The sequence below is a fragment of the Herpailurus yagouaroundi genome, unplaced genomic scaffold (assembly GCF_014898765.1).
Source record: "Herpailurus yagouaroundi ecotype Mexico unplaced genomic scaffold, PumYag 140, whole genome shotgun sequence".
Classification (NCBI taxonomy): Eukaryota; Metazoa; Chordata; class Mammalia; order Carnivora; family Felidae; genus Herpailurus; species Herpailurus yagouaroundi.
Window position 1 is genome coordinate 91,681,334 of NW_024412395.1, and position 21,641 is coordinate 91,702,974.

The 21,641-nt window shown below is 35.1% G+C and overlaps 1 protein-coding gene across 2 annotated transcripts in view; it reads left to right on the forward strand.

Annotated features, from left to right (window-relative positions):
• The window catches only part of SPAG16 (sperm associated antigen 16), a 1,036,541-nt gene that overhangs the window by 632,503 nt on the left and 382,397 nt on the right, over nt 1–21,641 (forward strand). For both annotated transcript variants that reach the window (XM_040476151.1, XM_040476150.1), the window contains one exon: nt 17,385–17,511. In XM_040476151.1, the coding sequence (XP_040332085.1) occupies nt 17,385–17,511 (127 nt within the window). The remainder of the gene's footprint in view (nt 1–17,384; nt 17,512–21,641) is intronic.

Genomic DNA, 21,641 nt, shown 5'->3' on the forward strand with positions numbered 1-21,641 from the left:
TTTTTTTTTTTTTTTTTTTTTTTTTTTTTTTTTTTTTGCTTTTATGTATTTTAGATTCTTGTTTGGTGGGTAGAAAGCTCTGGGGTCTGGAAAAGGATAACATCCTTAGGCCATTAGGTAAACAGAAAAATTGGACTGATTGAGAAAAATGATCTCTATTTAAATTGTGTTTACCATTTCCAGTATTTTCATTTCTAGAGAAGATATTAATAAAGAAATGTATCCTGACTTAGGAAGTTCAATCTGGGTTTAATTGTATTCCTTCTAGAGTTTCACATAACTTCTGCCAATAATCCCCATCTTTCACTCTTGCTTTCACTTGTTATAGAATTTATTAAAGAATAAGAAGAGGAGAAAATCGTAAGATACACCAGGGACTGGAATGAGAGTGTACAGATGGTTCCATACCATTCACTTTTAGAAAATGAAAATGACTCTGTGTGAAGTATCACCATAAGAGGTTGTGGGTTTTTTTGTGTGTGTGTTTTTTTTTTCCAACTCAGAAGGGTTAGGCATACATAGCAGGAAGAGAGACTAATGGGGAGCTGAATTTCCAAAAATAAACTTCTCATTTCACCATTTCACATCAAGCCACTCTGAAAAGAAGCTGGTAGCAGCAATAGGATAAAGTTTCAAGGGGTATTGAACATGTGGCACAGCTAATGTCCCCTGATTGGCTTACAATATGTCACCATATTGTCTTTACCTATGGTTCCATCCTCATTCAAAATTTTAAAAGTGATCATTTTTACTGACATTTTACTTTCACAGTGGAAAAATGGGGCCCTTAGATTGATACCATCAAGGATGGTGACAAAGAATTCATTAATTTAATACTTTTAAGAAACTTTTGTTCCTAAGGGTAAGCTTGTGAATTAAGATCAGAAGTTTAAGCCTAATTAAATTCTACTTTTAATGAGAAAAATAAAAACTAAAATACCGTCAGTTTCTATAGGTTTTCAGGTAGAAATAATTCTTATATCATTTGGGTTGATATACAATTCTTTTTTTTTTCCTAAGGTAATTGAAATCCTCATAAGTGTAGTAAGTTCATTTTTAAACAACATAATCAGTATTTTTGGGTGAAAGGGAAGGATATTGGACTAAGATTAAGTATTGGGAAGTAGTGATATCTCTTCACAGTTCGTGCACATCTTCAGTTTCATTAATAATTAGAAATATTTATTGAGTACCTCCTCTGGTTATTGCTATCAGACAATAAACATGCCAGATAAGGCCAGAGTCTTCATGGGGTATGTAACTTTAGGCAGGACTGATGGGAGGGAGAGATTTCAAGAACATGAATAAGCAATCAACCTAATTTCACCTAGTGATTGGTCCTATGAAGGAAATAGGATGATGTGACAGATGGGTGTTCTGTGTCCGTTCATCTTTCACCCATTTATGGTCACCAGACACCAAGCTTTGAATGAAAGCTCTGAGCGTAAGGAAACAGCTGGATTGAATCTCTTTTCTCAAAAATCCAATCCTTGGATAATCTAAGGTTTTTTTTCCTCTCATTTCAGCCCTTCTTTGTCTACTTTCTGTTTTTCTTGCTGGGATTCCTACTCTCCTAGAGTAAAGCTTCTGTGTCTAGAAGTCTTGCCTTTTGCCACTAACTTTTCTCATTACTGATATCTGGTTTCTGACACAAATCTCTTCCAAGACCTGTTGTCCTGGAAAACAGGTATAAGATTCAAATGTATCAGTGTGGTTACTTGTGATTATATTATATTAAAATATTTTGTATCCATTAATCTATCCATGGACACAGGTTTCTTCCACATCTCCATGATTGCAAATAATGCTGTAATAAACATAGGGGTGCATATATCTTTGTGAATTAGTGGTTTTTTGGAGGGGAAATACCCAGTAGTGGGATTACTGGATCATATAGTACTTCTATTTTTAATATTTTGAGGAACCTCTATACTGTTTCCTATGGTGGTTTTGCCAATTTACATTCCCACCAACAATACACTAGGCTTCTCTTTTCTCCATGTTTCTCTCCAACACTTGTTACTTACTATCTTTTTGGTACCAGCCATTCTGATAAGTGCAAGGTGATATCTCATTGTGGTTTTGATTTGCATTTTGATTTGCACTAATCTGATGATTAGTGCTGATGAGCATTTTTTTCATGTGCCTGTTGGCTATCTGTATGTCATCTTTGCAAAAGTCTATTTAGGTCCTTTGCCCATTTTTTAATCAAATTATTTGGTTTTTTTTGGTGTTGAGTTGTGTTAAGTTCTTTATATATTTTGGATATTAACTCCTTATCAGATATATCATTTGCAAATGATCTTTTCCCATTTATTAGGTTGCCTTTTTCTTTTATTGATAGTTCCATCTCTGTGCAAAAGCTTTTTATTTTGGTGTAGTCCCAATAGTATATTTTTGCTTTTGTTTTATCTACAAATATGTTGCTAAAGCTGATGTCCTAGAGATTACTGCCTATGCTACACACACACACACACACACACACACACACACACACACACACACACTGGAAAATTACTCAACCATAAAAAAATTAATGTGATCAGGGTGCCTGGGTGGCTCAGCGGGTTAAGCATCAACTTCGGTTCAGGTCATGATCTCACAGTTCATGAGTTCAAGCCCCACATTGGGCTCTGTGCTGACAGCTCCAAGCTTAGACCTGCTTCGGATTCTGTGTCTCCCTCTCTCTCTGCCCCTCACCTGCTCTCACTCTGTCTCTCTCTCAAAAATAAATAAACATTTTTTTAAAAAAGCTTAAAAAATGAGATTTTTGATTTGCAACAACATGGCACAGCATGGATGGACCTAGAAGATACTATGCTAAGTGAAATAATTCAGAGAATGACAAATACCATATGATTTTGCTTATATGTGGAATCTAAAGTTAAAAGTAAATGAACAAACAAAAAATAGAAATGGACTCATAAATACAGAGAACAAACATGGTTGGTAGTGAGGAAGGTATAAGGGATGGACAAAATAGGTAAAGGAGATTATGAGGTACAGACTTTCAGTTATAAAATAAATAAGTTGTAGAGATGAAAAGTGAAGCACAGGAAATATAATCAATAATATTGTAATAATGTCTAGTGACATGATGACAACATTTATTGTGCTGAGCACTGAGTAATGTACATAATTTTCAAATCTCTATGTTGTACACTTGAAACAAATATAACATGGTACATCAACTATACTTTATATATCTATATATATCTACTTTTATTTATATATATATATAAGTAGTGAGAAGTTAAATAGATGATTTCAGAAGTGGTTTTTGGTTTTCAAGTATTTAATGTTACATCTGTTGATCAGCTTATAGTTAACAGTGAGTCACTTGCAATCATCTTTGAAGCTAATTTATTTCCCTTTTTGTTTAAATTATTCTTAAAGATACGCTTCAAAACAACTCTCCTGACCATTTTTGAATATAAAAAAGACATTTAATACTTTTAAGTCATAGAATTTGTAGAAGGAAAAGTTCTTTAAAAAACTGACCTAACTACACAAAATACAAAAGCAGCACCATATGATTGAAGTGTATAAGCTTTCACTCTTTCTTATTCAGGTCTGAGTCTCAGGCACACGAGGGATTGGCTTCCCTCTTCCACCTCATAAGACATAAGTTCTAAAGCAGAAGTAATTATTTTACTTAGTCTGTTAACTTTGAGAATCCCAGACCATGAGAGTCAACTCAGTAATGGGACATTTTATTTCTAATTCTTTCTGTCTTTTGTAATACTATTCACGGGCAATATTTGAATCAGTTTAGATTGGGTAGTAGGTACCAAATGACCTAGAAGGTATGGATGGCAGGGAACAAACCTGTGCCCTGAAAGTAAAGGAAGAGTTCAGGTATTTACTAAAGAAGTAGTTTATTACTGCATCCTTAAGAACAGTGGCACTGGGGCACCTGGGTGGCTCAGTCGGTTGAACATTAGACTCTTGACTTTGGCTCAAGTTATGATCTCACAATTCGTGGGAATGAGCCCCACATCGGGTTCTGCAATGACAGTGTCAAGGCTGCTTGGGATTCTCTCTCTTCTCTCTCCCTGCCCCTCACCCTGCTCACATTTGCACATACACTTTCAATCTCTCTTTCTCAAATAAATAAAATTAAATTTAAAAATTAAGTAAATAAATAAATAAAAAGAACTTTGGCAGTTATATTCATTCTCATGTTCATTCTTACTCTTATGAGTATCATGTGCTGGATTAAAACATAAACAAAAGACAAAACAAAATAAATAAAATAAGAAATGCCAAGGAAACTCAGTACAGGCAATCAGATGATAACTGGGATTTTAAAGAAATCTTTAGGGACACCTGGGTGTCTCAGTCCCTGCGTTGGGCTCTGTGCTGACAGCTCAGGGCCTGGAGCCTGCTTCAGATTCTGTGTCTCCCTCTCTCTCTTCTCCTCCCCTGCTCACACTCTGTCTCTCAAAAATAAATAAAGATTAAAATATTTTTTTAAAGAAATCTTTAATTCATATACATTTGAAAGGAAAACTCTGGCTAAACCAAGGATCATCACATCAGGCAGTGTGTGTGTGTGTGTGTGTGTGTGTGTGTGTGTGTGTGTATTTATTTATTATTCATTTTTGAGAGACAGACAAGTGCAAGTGGGGGAGGAACAGAGAGAGAGGGAGGCACAGAATCCGAAGTGGGATCCAGGCTCTGAGCTGTCAGCACAGAGCCCGATGCTGGACTTGAACTCATGAACCGCAAGATCATGACCTGAGCTAAAGTCAGACACTTAACCAACTGAGCCACCCAGGCACCCAAGCAGTGTGTGTTTATAAACCTACATTCAGAAAAACGTAGGCTCTGGTGTGTAGCAGTTGCCAATTTCCATGGTATAAATACTACCACCATGACCAATTTCAAATGACCCAAGTGAAGTCACTGAATGTGGAATTAGGAAAATATATAAACCACTATCTTATAAAGCAACATAAGTCAACTGCAATGGGCCACTGTATCAGACCACATAACTTTTGTTTTATGTGTTTCTAATGTTTCTAATTCATAAAAGTTGATTTATTTGGTACTGTGGAGTATGGGTTAATACAAATTAATTTTATAGGCAATAAACATTTCACCTTTATTGAAACACTTTAAATAGCAATGAAACACTTTAAATAGTAACTATTTCTTAATGAAAATCCTCCTAAAATGAATGTTGCATTTTTCTACCTGCAAAGCAAAATTTCATCACTGGCTGATAACCCAAAGCCCTCACTTGACATAATAGGCAGTGTGGAAGATTGTGTAGGTAGTGGTTAAAAGTACATGGTATTAAGCCAACTGTTTGGGAAGAATAATCCTACCTCCATCACTACGTGCATGTGTGATATTGAGCAAGTTATCTAGACTTTGTATACTTTGGTTTCCTTATCTTCAAACTGGATAAATTATAAGTGTAGTTGGTTCTTCTTATTCAAGATTGTTATATTTTATAAAATCACCAGAAACACTGGATTAGTGAATATGGAAACATTGTGCCCAGGGGAAATACAGGGTTAGTTTCCTGCAAGTTGATTTGTCAATTAATCAATATTTAACCTAGTTTTGTGTGTGTTTCTGTTTAAAGATGCATTATTTAATATGTATTTGTTGATTTATTCACACTGAAATTCTAGTCAAAAAGCACTATTTGCTGACATATGAACAAAGTTTGTCTAACCATTTTCTGCATAAGTGATATTACAGCTTTCACGCACTTACAGACACCAGACAACACTGCACTGGGGAGGCACTTTAAACAGCAAAGCCACAAAAATCACCACAAAAAAGCACAAAACTGTGAAAAAAAAATAAAACCACGGAACTAAGTAGACTGCAAAGGGACAATGCTTACAGTAGGAGAGCTGGAACAAGAAGGCAGAGTTCTACTTAGCTTGACCTCAGCGTGCAATGTCACATCCTGTGACTTGAAATTTTTTGCCACTCTGTGCATGTCTATATCTATGAACGTCTACGAAAGCATTGATTTGGGTGTTATAAATACATGTTAGTGAGTAGACAGTTCACAAATCCAGAATCTGTGAATAGATAGGGCCAGTGGTACTTCACAGTGCTGTTTACACATGCAAAATGCTTAGGATAGTTAGCACTCAACAGGTGTGTTTAAACTACAATTTTAAAAGTAGGGGCTGTTGGAATATACAGAATTATTTGCTTTTGCCTTTATTAATTTGCCCCAAGATGTCATTTCAATATTTGGTCTTTTTATTTTAGTTTTTCCTTTATCCAGTTTACTGGTATAAACTGCCAAGCGTCTACTTTTTCTTACTGTTACCAGTTGTGCACTCCAGCCTCTTAACCCTCTCCCTTTGCAAAACCCTGCTCTTTGCAAAAACAGGTCAGTTGAGGGGCGCCTGGTTAAGCATCCGACTTCGACTCAGGTCATGATCTCGGGGTCCGTGAGTTCGAGCCCCGCGTCGGGCTCTGTGCTGACTGCTCAGAGCTTGGAGCCTGTTTCAGATTCTGTGTCTCCCTCTTTCTCTGACCCTCCCCCGTTCATGCTCTGTCTCTCTCTGTCTCAAAAATAAATAAACATTAAAAAAAAATTTAAAGCAAAATTTAAAAACAAACAAACAAACAAAAAACAGGTCAGTTGACTCATCAGAAAATCTGAGTGAGGACTTGAGAGTACTCTGAGTGAATCCCCAGCTCTACTATAGTTATTTAATTTATTCACTTTTTGCTTCTATTCCCTAAATCCTGGCTGTATTCCAAATATTTTGAGCTTACCAAGAATCTGCCCTATGTTTACACATGTGGAGTGGAATTTTATTACCATTTGGGGGTAAGGCTCAGATTGTATGTTTATTGCCAAGGGTTTTGGCCAAGAAATTTTATAGTTTCGAAGCTGTGGCCTGTTCATGAGCCTTCCTGGGTGAGATACTCAAACTACATGATAGTTTATTATGTCATGATAGGTTATAGTGAACTTTAAGATAGGGCTTATGGAAGACTCCCTGATAGATTTTGTTTAAAAATCACTCTCTCTACTAAATGTTCAACTGAATTCCATGGTCACAAGGAAACTATTGCATGATGGATTTTATATAATTTACAGTAATATAAAACAAAAGGCTCTCATTATTAAAGTGTTGTTAACTTTTGAAGCCAAATTTTGGATGTCACTTGAGGATTTTGCCTTGCTGAGACGCTAATTCTGGTGGGTCTTAAAATAGCTTATATATAAACTTTTAAAAATAAACCAGGGTGGGGAGGAATCCCTCAGTGAACTGGATGTTATGAATTACAGTATGAGGATTTAAATAGGTTTCACTAATGTTCATGTTGGATTCTTAGATTTAGGTTTCACAAAGAATTATTGGCTAAGCCTAGTGATAAATTTTATTATCGCAGGTTGACTCAATTATATAAACACTATTTAAAATCCAGGTATTACTAAGTATTAATAAGGTAATGAATGCTAATCCTCTTTTTCAAAACAAGAATAGATTTTTTTTAGCTTTTATCTTCAGAGATCTATATTGTGCTGCTTTTTTGTAAATGTTCCATGCCTCTCTTAATATTTTGTTGATCTGTAAATTCATACAGGCTTGAAGTTTTAAAGGTGCAATTGCATATTCAATATTAATAGTGTTAAAACAAACACACCAAAGAAAATAAAACTCCTAAAATTTAATGCCTCATGAAGAGAAACTATGTTAAAATGTTGTCATCTTGTATGTTAGCATATGTATGGGAAATACGTTTTAAATGAAAATGTATCTGCTCTAGAAGAGTAGATAACTTTGTTTTATAATGAGTAGAAAGTTCAGAAAAATATTCATCATTCACTTACCAGAATAATAAATTAAATCAAGGGAAAAGAGGAAATAAAGGAAAAGCAGGAGGTGAGTTAATAAACAGCCATTGCTTATGAACTAACTTCTTCCTACAAAAATGTTGGGAAAACAGCCGACAGGGCAACAGAGAGAAAATTGCATCAGGCTTCAGTGTTTATGTTTTTGATGGAAGTGTACAAATCATTTCCATCCCTTGTGGTGCTGTCATGCTCCATCACTTTAGTCCATTTTCACCTTGCAAAGAAATTTTGAATGGAACTCCCTGCTCTGACAGCTAATTAATCTCTCACAAGCCTGCTCTTGCAGCCTGTCTGCCTGGAATGCCCCACACCTTAAACCAGTGGCTTGTGAGCAGATTTCTTTCCCCCTTCAGCAGTTCTTTCTTCTGTTAAGCTATGTGAAGACCCAGCTTTTCCTTTTCATTTGGGAAACTATGTGAGCTACATCATTGAGAAATTGCTCCCTCTATCCCAACAGCATATATGAATATACTCCTAAATAAATGAATTGGGTTTTAATGAACCACAAAGGCTGAATATAAATTCTAGACATGCACAGTATTTTACCAATAGTGTGTATATGCAAGAACACCTATTAGAACAATGCATTTTCTGTGTACGTATATTTGTTATATCTTTGTTAGGATGAACCAGATATAATCATATTTGTAATACTGTTGCATTTGCTTTAAATATACTACCAAATTTTGGAATATACTTTTTAGTTTAATGGAAAATTATATCTGTTAAAAAATACTTTAAGTTAAAAGCATAATTCTTTGTAAATTGAAATGCTTCAATTAAAAATATCATATTCAGGGGCGCCTGGGTGGCGCAGTGGGTTAAGCGTCCGACTTCAGCCAGGTCACGATCTCGCGGTCCGTGAGTTCGAGCCCCGCGTCGGGCTCTGGGCTGATGGCTCAGAGCCTGGAGCCTGTTTCTGATTCTGTGTCTCCCTCTCTCTCTGCCCCTCCCCCGTTCATGCTCTGTCTCTCTCTGTCCCAAAAAAATAAATAAACGTTAAAAAAAATAAAAAAAAATATATCATATTCAGAATTTTTCTCTTTAGTAAATAGTCTTCTAAAAAGTTACAACTAATGAACTACTTACAAATAATAATCTTAATTTTGTCACAGATAGAAATCTATTCACTAACATTTGATAGGTTAGAAATATTAATCATTGTTTTATATATTGTTCATGCTGTTTCTTTCTTATGCATTCATCTGCATCCATTGTGTTTTCTCTCACTTGTATTGTGTTCATTAAATCTCTTGTGGATTTTTATTTTTTATGTTTTCTTTCCTGTTTACTTCCTTTTAATTAAACATAAAAGACCTCCCAGGAGCTATGTAAATACATACCTTTAGAAAGGAAAAGATGTATATGCTAATGGTATAACTATTTTTTAAATGTTTATTTATTTTAAGAGAGAGCGGGGTGGGGGGGGAGAGGCAGAGAGAAGGAGAATCTTAAGCAGGCTCTCTGCTCAGTGTGGTGACCCAATGGTATAGCTATTTTAAATATCAAAGATTCTCTGTCCATCTATGAAGATGCATGTACTTGATCCATGCTTGTATGAGAAACATACTTGATAAGAGAATGGGATCACTATAAATATTCAGTTATTCACAGAAATATATATTCTAGAATATTTACAATGCCATAAATATCAGGAGAGTGAAGGTAGAGGGAAAAAGTATTTTGGCAAGCCATATTTGTTTTTAGTTGTTTAGTTGAAGTAATATATCCATCCAGTGCAATGAACAGTTGTTAACTGTTCAATTAGATGAGTTTTAACAAATGTATATAACTTTGAAACTAATGCAGATATAGACGATTTCTGTGACCACAGAAAGTTTCCTTGTGTCTTTATTTAATCAGTGCCTACTCCCTCTAGCAAATACTGTTCTGGTTTCTATAACCACATATTATCTGTTCTTCTTTTTTTTATCTTTTTCTTTTCAAGTTTTTGTTTAAATTTAAATTCATTTAAATTCTAGTTAGTTAAATATGGTAAAATTGGTTTCAGGTATAGAATTTAGTGATTCATTACTTACATATACACCCAGTACTCATCACCATAAGTGTCCTCCTTAATACCCATCAACAATGTAGCCCATCCGCCACCCACTTCCCTCCATTAATCAACCCTCAGTTTGTTCTCTATAGTTAAGAATCTCTAATGGCTGTCTTTCTCTCTCTCTCTCTTTTTTTCCCTGTCCCCTGTGTTCCTCTGTTTTGTGTCTTAAATTCCATATATGAGTGAAATCATATGGTATTTTTTTTCTCTGACTTATTTCGCCTAACATAATACATTCTAGATCTATGCACATCATTGCAAATGGCAAGATTTCATCCTTTTTGATAACTGAGTAATGTGTGTACATGTACATGTACTGGGTAATGTATGTACATACATACATACACACACACATATATACACCACATCTTCTTTCTCCATTCATCAGTTGATCGACATTTGGGCTCTTTCCATAATTTGGCTCTTGTTGAAATCCTGCTGTAAACATCAGGGTGCACATGCTCCTTCGAGTCAGTATTTTCATGTCCTTTGGGAAAATACCTAGTAGTGCAATTTCTGGGTCATCAGGTAGTTCTATTTTTAACTTTTTTGAGGAATCACTATATAGTTTTCCAGAGTGGCTGTACCAGTTTGTATTCCCATCAGCTATGTAAGAGGGTTCCCTTTTCTCCATGTCCTTGCCAATATGTTTTGTGTCCTGTGTGGGGTGATAATCTCACCGTGGTTTCGATTTGTCTTTCTCTGATGATAAGTGATGTTTAACATCTTTTCATGGGTCTGTTAGCCATCTGGATGTCTTTGGAAAATGTCTGTTCATATCTTCTGCCCATTTCTTAACTGTATTATTTATTTTAGGGGTGTTGAATTTTAAAAGCAACTTACGGAAATCTGTTGCATTTTGATACACCAATAATGAAGCAGTAGAAAGAGAAATCAAGGAATCATTCCCATTTAGAATTGTACAAAAACCATAAGATACCTAGGAATCAACCTAACCAAAGAGGTAAAAGATCTATACTCTAAAAACTATAGAATACTTATGAAGGAAATTGATGAGTACATAAAGAAATGGAAAAACATCCCATGCTCATGGATTGGAACAACAAATATTATTAAGATGTCTATGCTACCCTAGGGCACCTGTGTTGCTCAGTTAGGTGAGTGTCCAAATTCCAATTTCAGCTCAGGTCACAATCTCATGGTCATGGGATCAAGCCCTACATTAGGCTCTGCACTGAGCATGGAGCCTGCTTAAGATTCTCCCTCTCTCTCTGCCACTCTCTTCTGCTCATGCTCGCTCTCTCTGTCTCTCTCTCTCTTTCTCTCTCCCTCCCTCCCTCTCAAAATAAATGAAGAAACATTTTTCAAAAAATTGCTATACCTTTAACATACATCTCCTTTCCAAAAGCACGTATTTACATAGCTCCTGAGCTTGATGTAGGGCTCCCTGCTGGGTGTGGAGGCTGCTTAAGATTCTCTATCCTTCTCCCTTTGCCCTTCCCCAAACCCTACTTTCTTCTCTCTATCAAAAAAAAAAAAAAAAAAAAAAGCCTGTACTGCCCAAAGCTATCTACACATTTAATGCACTCCCTTATCAAAATACTAGCAGTTTTCACAGAGCTAGAACAATCCTAAAATTTGTATGGAACCACAAAAGACTCCAAGTAGCCAATGCCAGCATTATTTTCTCCATACACATGTTTCCATCAGGTGCCATTTTCATTCAGTGTGAATAACTTCTTTTTAGCATTTCTTATAGGAAAGATTTACTGGTGTTGAATTTTCTCAGCTTTCATTTATCTGAAAATTTATTTCATTCTCATTATGGAAGGTATTTTTAACTGATTATTGGATTTTCAGCCCTTAAATGTGTTCTATTATATTGTGTCTCTATTTTTTTCTGCTGAGAAGTAAGCTGCCATGTATACCATTGTTTCCTACATGTTGTGTTTCTTTTATCTATAGCCATTTAAAGATTTTTGTTTTATATTTTGCTTTTAGTAATTTGACTATGAAATGCTTAGATATGTTCTATCTGTTATTAACTCTCTTGGACTTTGTTGAGTTTCTTGGATCTGTATATTGGTATTTTTCATCAAATTGGGGAATTTTGTAGTTATTATTTATTCAGAAATGTGCTACTCCTCTCATTCTCCTACTCTCCACCCCACTCTGGAAACCCATTATTTATCCATTAGACTATGTGATATTTCCCTACTGATGACTGATCTATGATATAGATATTTACTATATCTATATTTTACTATATACTATATTTTTACTCTGTTATTCAAATTAGATAATTTCTGTTAATCTGTATTCAAGCCCACCTATCCTTTTTCTGTAATATCCATTTTGCAAATGATCTTTGATCATCATTTGCAAAAGATCAATGATATTTTTATTTCACATATTGTACTTATTAATTCCTCCCTGTGCTTCTTTTTTATAGTTTCCACTTTTTTTAAAGTTTATTTATTTTGAGAGAGAGAGAGAGAGAGAGAGAGAGAGAGAACACAAACAGGGGAAGAACAGAGAGAGGGAGGGAGAGAGAGAATCCCAAACAGGACCCACATTGTCAGTGCAGAGCCCAACATGGGGCTTGATCTTACAAACTGTGGGATCATGACCTTACCTGAAATTAAGAGTCAATCACTGAACCAACTGAGCCACCCAGGCACCCCTCCATTTATCTTCTGAGATTCTTTATTTACACATGCATTGTAACTGTGTCTTTTTATCCTTAAACATTTATAATAGATGGTTGAAGTCTTTTTTGTCTTCTATGATCAACATTTGATTCATCTTAGAATCTCTATTACTGAGATTTTATCTTGATTATGGATCACATTTACTACATCTTAACATGTGTAGTAATTTTTTAAAATTATGTGCTGGATGTTGTTAATGGCAATTACAGGTAGTCTATATTAGGTGGTCTTTCTGTGAAAGGTAGTGAGTTCTGTCCTAGTGACTAGTTTCATTATCAGCAGATTCTTTTTTGCCCTTTCTGTCTTGGTTTCATTTTTTGGCAAGACAAGTCTACTTTGGTTTTGAACTTAGTTAATGAAGATGACCCTCACTTTTACTGTGGGGTCTTTCTGGAGTCCCAACTGAAAGTATGAGGTGCCCAGTGAGTTCTCTTCACTCTGGTTGGGATTAAAGCACAGTGTCTTCCAACAGCCCCTGGTCTCTGGTATTACTGTTCAGCTCTCAGCTACAGATTTCCTAGGGGGAAATCTCTGCTAGGACTATTGAATCTTACTCTGTAGAAATGCCATCTAGACCTTGACAAACAATTTCTAGAAAATCCCAATAAAAACTACTGCCATTCCAGTGCAGTTCCCTTTTCTCAGGTAGCCCACACTGCAAATTCCAGGCATATAAGCAGCCCTAACTGTTCTCACTGCCTTTTGTCTCACAGAGACTTCAATTCTACTGGGGTCCTGCTGTTACATTTAATAGCAGGGAAGTGCTTCCAAGCAGAAAGTCAGGAGGGTAGTGGAGCTCATGTTGAGCTTTTTCATTCTCTAAAAGATTACCATCTTGTGCTGTGTTTAGTTTAATGCCATAGAACAGTTGTTTTACATAATTTGTGTAATTTTATATTTATTTATTGTGTGGGGAGCAGTAAAGTACTGGTTACTCTACATGGTTAGAAACAAATTCTAACAAGACGTTTTTATTGTTAGATAAAGGAGATAGTGGAGATTGCCATAGATGAGACAGATTGAAGGTGGTAAGGGAGGCAGGGGCCTTCAGAGTTAATACAGAGCTTGTGACTCAAGGGGTTTTGCAACAAGATACATCTATACTTTAAAATACAAAAATGGAAGAGTGATGAACTTAGGGATCGGGACAATAACACACTTGGTGGTAAGTCTTTGTGGAAGACAACAAACCTGATTAGAAATTAGATATAACATACGTCCAGTTTTTTCTTTCTGCTATTTAATTTGGCAAGTAGCTGTCCCATTCAAAAATAAGTCATAATAAAAAGAAACCAACCCTGAACTTATGAAGAATTATAAAAATGGAAGAATAAATTAATATAAACAAAATTCTACTAGGGACTATATAATGCAGAAGGAATTACCTAAGCAAAGTTATCAATAATTCAGATAGAAAATACACTATATTTTCAAAGATTACAGAAATGTTATTTTTAATTTATTTTATATGATGAAATATCAAAAATGTTCAAGCATTTCATTATGATTTTATAAGACAGTAGACATATATGAAAAGTAGACTGAGAAATATCAGCAAATAAGTGCAATAGAAAACATAAACCAAAGCTTTTGATGGCTCCCCTCTACACACACACACACACACACACACACACACACACACACAAATAAACACAATTGAGAATTATAAAGAGCAGGGGTGAAAAAATGAAAAAAAAAAAAGGATATAAGCATCACAAACAAAATGTTAGCTGTAGAGACAAATGAGACAAAATAAAAATAAAACCTGGTTGGTGTTCCTAGGAAAAAAAAATGGAATAAATGGAAGAGAAAAACATAAAGATATAATGGAAGCAACTTTCGTAGAATAATTATAGTCTGAGAATAATAGATGGAAATAGCTATCAAGTCATGCCATGGTAAAATTTCTGAACAGTGGTGTTTGTGAAAGACCTACGTGGCTAATGTGCATAGAAAGCCTATCATCCACAAAGGTAGTTGAGTGGAAATGGGAACAGAGATTAGGCTGGCTTCAGACTTTGCCTGTGGTATAAGACAGTGGAAAATTTCTTCATAAACATTTGAGAAAAAATTGATGAAACAAGATATTATAGCCAGTCAAAATTGCTCTTGAAGTAATGAATGATGAAGAAAATGTAAAAAAAAAAATATGGGTACAGAGGATTAATTTAAATATATGTTAAATAAAAATTAGGAGGACAGGTGGGGGTCACTAAGCAACTATGAAATTTGTGAATACTGATCAAATATGTGTTATGATTTTTGATGTTGTAGTATTAACAATGTGATTTTAAAATTGGGAGGTAAGTATAAAAAGAGGGAGGAATTATACATTTGTTCATTTCCTTTTTTAATTCTACTTTTCTATAAGTTATAAAATAATTAAAAATAATGTAATTTTAATATTTTTTCTTAATGTTAGGATGCCTCTTAGGGAATGATATTTCACAATAATAAAATATTTACTGGACTTTCAGCACTGCCTTTAATTCCGCTTATTTTGTTTTATAGTTAAATCCTATATAACTTAAAAATTTACTACTTTAATAAAATAAATATATTATTCTTATTTTTCTGTTAAATCTCTCTCTGTCTCTCTGTTTCCCCATAAAGCTATGGAGAAAGAATAATTACTCTTCTGGAATAATTACCTTAATAGTTAAGTGTCATTATTTCAATATGGTGGGCATTGGAGTATAAACTTTTATTTTTTTTTTTAAATTTTTTTTTCAACGTTTATCTACTTCTGGGACAGAGAGAGACAGAGCATGAACGGGGGAGGGGCAGAGAGAGAGGGAGACACAGAATTGGAAACAGGCTCCAGGCTCTGAGCCATCAGCCCAGAGCCCGACGCGGGGCTCGAACTCGTGGACCGCGAGATCGTGACCTGGCCGAAGTCTGATGCCCAACCGACTGCGCCACCCAGGCGCCCCGAGTATAAACTTTTAAAGAAATGTTTTATACTTATGTTTTGGGAATCATTAGAAAATAGCATGTAAAATGTCTATATAACACAATAAGTCCTTAAAAATAAAAAAGAAATTATTCTGTACATTTTAGTACTAACCTCAAAAAAGGAAAAAACTGTCAGAAGTAAAATCCAGGCATACTTATAAATATCCAAATATATTAGCTTAAAGGACTAGGTATTATGTATTTTAAGCTTATGAACCATATGGTCTCTTTTACAACTCTGCTATAGTAGTGGGAAAGCAGCAACAGACAAGTGTAAACAAATTGGAATCTTCTTTTTTTTTTTTTTTTTTCAACGTTTATTTATTTTTTGGGACAGAGAGAGACAGAGCATGAACGGGGGAGGGGCAGAGAGAGAGGGAGACACAGAATCGGAAACAGGCGCCAGGCTCTGAGCCATCAGCCCAGAGCCCGACGCGGGGCTCGAACTCACGGACCGCGAGATCGTGACCTGGCTGAAGTCGGACGCTTAACCGACTGCGCCACGCAGGCGCCCCACAAATTGGCATCTTCTAATAAAACATTTGCAAAAATAGGCAGCCAGTCTATATGCCATAGTTTGTTAACTCCTGATATATACTGACCCATATCATCAGCTTTAATAATCAAACTATTATCAAGCTCTCTCAGAAATATTGAGATAAAGATGCTAACACAGAATGGTCCTAATTAATGAATTTATTGATTTTACTTTCTTGTTCCTGACATTAATTAATATAATACTTAATTTTGATATGGAAAGATTCAATCACAGAGAGTGTCACTGAGTAACTTACATATGTGTTAATATATTCATAAATCTTAATATCTTTTGATTTTTTTAAAAAACATCAAAATCAAGTGAGCAGGAACAAACTTTGCTCCTAACAGTTCTTAGATGCTATGCTCAGTTTGACTTCTTCCCTTCCCGTTTACATATATGACCTTGGTCAGAGAATCCCAGAATGTTGGAGCTGGATTGGACCTCTCAGTACCTCAAATTAAGTAATCTCATTCATACAGGAAGGAAAGCTGCTGGCACTGAGATTGAATAACTTGCTCCTGGTCACCCTGCTAGCTCTTGTCAAAGTTAGGAACTGGAACACCGTCTCCTGCCTCCCATTGCAGAGGTTTTCCCACTATGCCAGACTACCAAATATGGCATGGCTCAAGCCAGAAAGGAGCCAGTTGGTCAGAGCTTAAACAACTGGTTATCTTATTAGAAATATGCTTATATTGACTCCTGTGTTCTCAGCACTGTTAATTATCCTGCTTCTACTCTTTCTCTGTTTTTAAAATATGCTTATCACTGAAGTTCATTAAAAGCAATTAAGCATTACAAACAGGGAATAATGCTGCTCTGTATATACTCTGTTTCCTTAAAAAAAAAAAAAAAAAAAACTTTGATAAAGTGGCAAAAGGCAAAACTGCAGTTTTATTTCTTTCTTAGTTATTTCTAACAGTAGAGATCAGAATCAAATTCAGTGGGTTTAGAATGAAGCCTGAACATTTGCCTTCCATTGTTTTCTTTTCTTAGCATATTCGTTTATTAGATGGGGACTATTTTTATTTAATCATTTCGTGAGAAGGAATAAATGACAGTTGGTGTGACTTTATAAATTGAAGGTAACTTAAATTTAGTCAGTTGCATGCTACTAATTCTATAAAGTGCTTAGGATGTCAAGTGACTATAGAATTTTCCCTTAAAATGTGGCTTTTGTGTATTTTTGTCATTTACAAAATTATGCTTCAGATACTTAAATTATCTTCATTAGCATTGTGTAGACAGCATAAGAAACATTTAGGTGCTAACTCCTAAAACTTGAACTCTCCATTTCTGTCTACACAGTGAAAGATGCAGATGCACTTTGTATGGACATGTGGATTCTGTGAACAGCATTGAGTTTTTTCCTGGTTCCAACACTCTTCTCACAGGTTCTGCAGATAAGACCCTGTCTGTATGGGATGCAAGAACAGTAAGCAAATCTTCAGCCCTTTTTTGGTGTTGATAAGTCTAATCACTCTTGGTCACTCTTTAGGTTCTGGGTGCAACTTATAAAGTAATTGTGCAAGGGCATGGAAGGTAAAAAATGGGAGTGTGTTCCTATTTACAAGGTCTTGCTTAGGTACTCTTACCTACCCTGCCTCCTGTATGTGTAGGGGTTACAAAAATAATGCAATGACTTCATTAAACATTAATTCAACAATTTTTTATTGAGACAGAAACTCTGCTGGTTCAGGAAATATGAAAGGGGAACATGTAGTGCTTCTCCTTAAGGATCTTGTAGCAAAGAGAAACAAGAGATTATCTTAATGCAATGAGGTATGTTTTTAAATGGAAGAACATACGAGAGAGACAGCCTGGAGAACTGTCATCTGCCTGAAAGGGTATTGATGGCTTCCAAGAGGAGTCTGTGCTTGGGCTGAGATGTGGAGGATAAGTAGGATACATCAGGTAGTCTGGAGAGTGTGGACTCTGGGAAAAGGTAGTGCATGTACAAAGCAGTAGAAATGTGAGGCTTAAATAGTATGTTCTGGGTGTAATAATATGTATGAATAGAGCTTACAGAAGAAGAAACAGCAGGTAAGAGTATTCAGATAGACAAGGACAAGGTCATGAAGTACCTGATTCAGGTTTTATAGTGTTTCAGGGGCAATCTGTTAGAATGTCAAGGAAGCAGGGTAACACAATCAAATTTGCCTTTTAGAAAGACTAATATATTATGGTAGTTGAGTAAGGGAGTCTGTTTCATTGAGGAAGTTGGTACAACAGGCTGTGAGTGGATGGGAATTTGAACCAGGAAACTAACAAAAAAAAAAAAAAAGGAAGAGAATGGTTTAAAGGGAGGAAGTTTAACTCTCAGAATTTGAAGAGTGATTAGAGGTAGAGATTATGGGAGGAAGAGGTGTCTAAGGTGACCAGCTGTGTGAGTTTGTCCACAGCTGAGGAATGTCCTGGGTCATGGGATTTTCAGTGCTAAAACCAGACAGCCCCAGATTACTGTTGATTCAAAGTGAAGTTGATATAAAGAAATGGAGACAGAAAGGGAAAACTACATTTTCAAATAGTTTAGCAGTGAAGTTGAAGAGGAGAAAATGCTGTAGCTCTAAGGTCAGAAGAAAAACAAAGCGTCCCCTTTGTTCACATAGGAAACAACAGGTTTATTTTTTCAGGGAAAGAGCAAAGGGAAGGGAAGGGATTGAAGATGGAGGAGAGACAAGAGATAACACAGAGGCTTATTGAGCACAGATTTTAGTGATTTGAGAAATTCCAAGATATGCAAAACAGGATCTCCATATCCATTCTTAGTAATATTTGATGAGGATAGCAAAGAAAACAAGGACTCTGGGAAACTATACAAAAAAGAAAAAAAAATGAAGAAATATCCATAGATTCTGATTCCTGGGTCACTAAGGAAATGCAACTTGTAATTTCTCTCTTTTATCTTCCCATATATGACACACGATTGACATCAATAAAGGATTAAGATGATGAACATACAGATGGTGGGAATAGCAATCCAATTCAGTATGGGAGGCCCTATTTAGTCATCTGAGGCAAACTAATTTAGGATGAATACACAAGAAGTCTCAGGTTCACATACTACAGAAGAAGGCTATAAATGTCTTAGATACCAACTTCACATGTTGCAGAAATTTAGACTTCTGAAGAAGCAGAAGTCAAAAGGCACTGGGGGAAAAGTATGTCAGACATGACTTAAGAATAAAATCAGAATGAATTGTTATTGAGTACAAAAGTCCTGCAACCTTCTCCTTGCTTTAAAATAGCTTAGACCCTGATATAGCAGAGTTCACTCCTGCTAATGGAGCATCAGTGGAAAAGCAAGATTTTCAAATGCATTTAGCCTAAATACTTAGATGTGAAGTGCATATAAAAGCAACTGGTAAAGGAAAACCCACAGAGAAAATATTAATTTAGCAGTGACCCAAATTTTATGTTCATTTTCTCTTGATTTCAGGGTTTTCTCCCCCTTCTCTCTGAAAGTGCTGTAACTGAATGTTCTCAGAAAGCATGTCTCTTATTTATTTTTTCTCATGAAAAACTGAAGCACTAGTGCTTAGAAATAAAACCTTTCTTATTAAAAGAAGTTGCCTCTATATATTTGCCTTAAATGCACAGAGTTGTTTTCTGATGGTGACCTTCCTACCTGATTTATGAATTCTTTTTGTATTGTTCTTACTCCCCACAGTATCTCTGAGAGCAGAAAAAAGATTCATCACAGCACAGGGCCTTTAGTATACGGTAGCATAGCATTGGATTAAATGTATGTGCAGAGAAAGATTGAATCCCAAAAGTATCTCTTTAATCTATCTGTCTCTCTATTAAATTGGTTTAATGGCAAATTAAAGTTTATATTACTATGTATGCTAGCTTTAAATTAATTAATACTAAAGGACTCTAAAATATTTTGGTGTAAATGAAATGTTATTCATAAATAATAGTAAGCGTATGATTGACTAGAAATATAATTCATTTGATGAGTTTATTTTCTGAAAACATTTTCAAGCCAGATGGTAAAAAATATATATATACTTAAATTGCTATAATTTAATATAGAATTAGCATGTAAAACAAAGGGAAATTTACTTATGTTATTAATAATTAGACAATGCAAGTTGTTAACTAAAATGTTAATATAAAATTCTACAAATAGCATATGACAACTCTAGAGTTAAAACAGAATTGTTTTATTAAAGTCACATTAGGCACTTCTATGATTTTGTTTCTCATTCACCTCATTTAAAACCCAAGAAACCTTGAAAAAACTAGATTAAAAAAAAATTATATGGCATTTTAAAAGTACATGTTATATGTTGTTAATATACTATGAAATTATTTGCTATTTTATATCCCAATGGTTCATGCAGGAGTTAAAAATAAATTTACTTTTGTTGGTGAGTATTAAGAGATATTGAAAGAGGGGAGCCTGGGTGGCTCAGTCAGTTAAGCATGAGAGTTCGGCTTAGGTCAAGATCTCACAGTTCATGGGTTCAAGCTCTGTGTTGGGCTCTGTGCTGACAGCTCAGAACCTGGAGCCTGCTTTGGATTTTGTGTTTCCCTCTCTCTCTGCCCCTCACCCACTCACTCTCTGTTTCTCTCTCTTTCAAAAATGAATAAACATTATTTTTTTTAATTAAAAAAAAAAGATTTTGAAAGAGAAAACCAGGGTAGCTATACCATCTTCTAAGTGATAGTACGCAACATACTGAGATGGGTGACATTTTTGGACTTGTAACATTAGCTGCATCCATATTGTGCCAGTGTACTTCTTCTTTCTAACTTTTAGATTATTTTAATTCTTTGATAAATGATAAACTGTCTGGTTACCCTGAAAGTCTGAACCGAAAAGGAGATAATAGCTTCCTTCTCTTCCTAGTAAAACAAGGACAGCCCATTTTGTCACCTCAATGTGATCAATTACTATTGAGACATCCTCTAAAATATTTTTTGATGAAACATGAAAATGACCAGTGGATTATATTCCTATAAATTAGTTTTAAACCTCTTTCTCCCATTTCCAAACATATATTAGTCTTAAATCATTAACCCAATCTAACAGCTTATTGTCAAGGATAATGAATGTATAGACCTCTAAGTCAGTCTCTAAGTCAACTAGACATATCAGCTCTGAATTTTGTGGGAGATGAGGAGAGGGATATAAATCTCTATAATTACCAAATGGAGGCTATTAAATAGCTTGCAGTTTGAAAACTCATGAACTTGCTCTGTTTCATAGGACTACATACAGAAAGAGTATTTTTTTTATCAAAGTTATGAAACAGTGAAAGTATTATATTAAAATTGAAAAATAAGATTAGAACATTGCCAGAAAATGATGTATATAATACAGGACGTTTAATCAAAACTTATAATGCCCTCTCAAAAAGTGACATGAAAAAAACCTAATATACATCAGTGATTCAGAAGCCCATTTAAAATAAGTGCAATGAGATTATTAGTCATTCACAAGTCCACTGAAAATATTAAGCCATTTGAATTTTTTTTAAAGAATGTGCTCACTGTACAGTAAAGCATAGGATAGGATGAGTTATATTTCTATGAGTTGTTCAGAGCTGGGCTGGC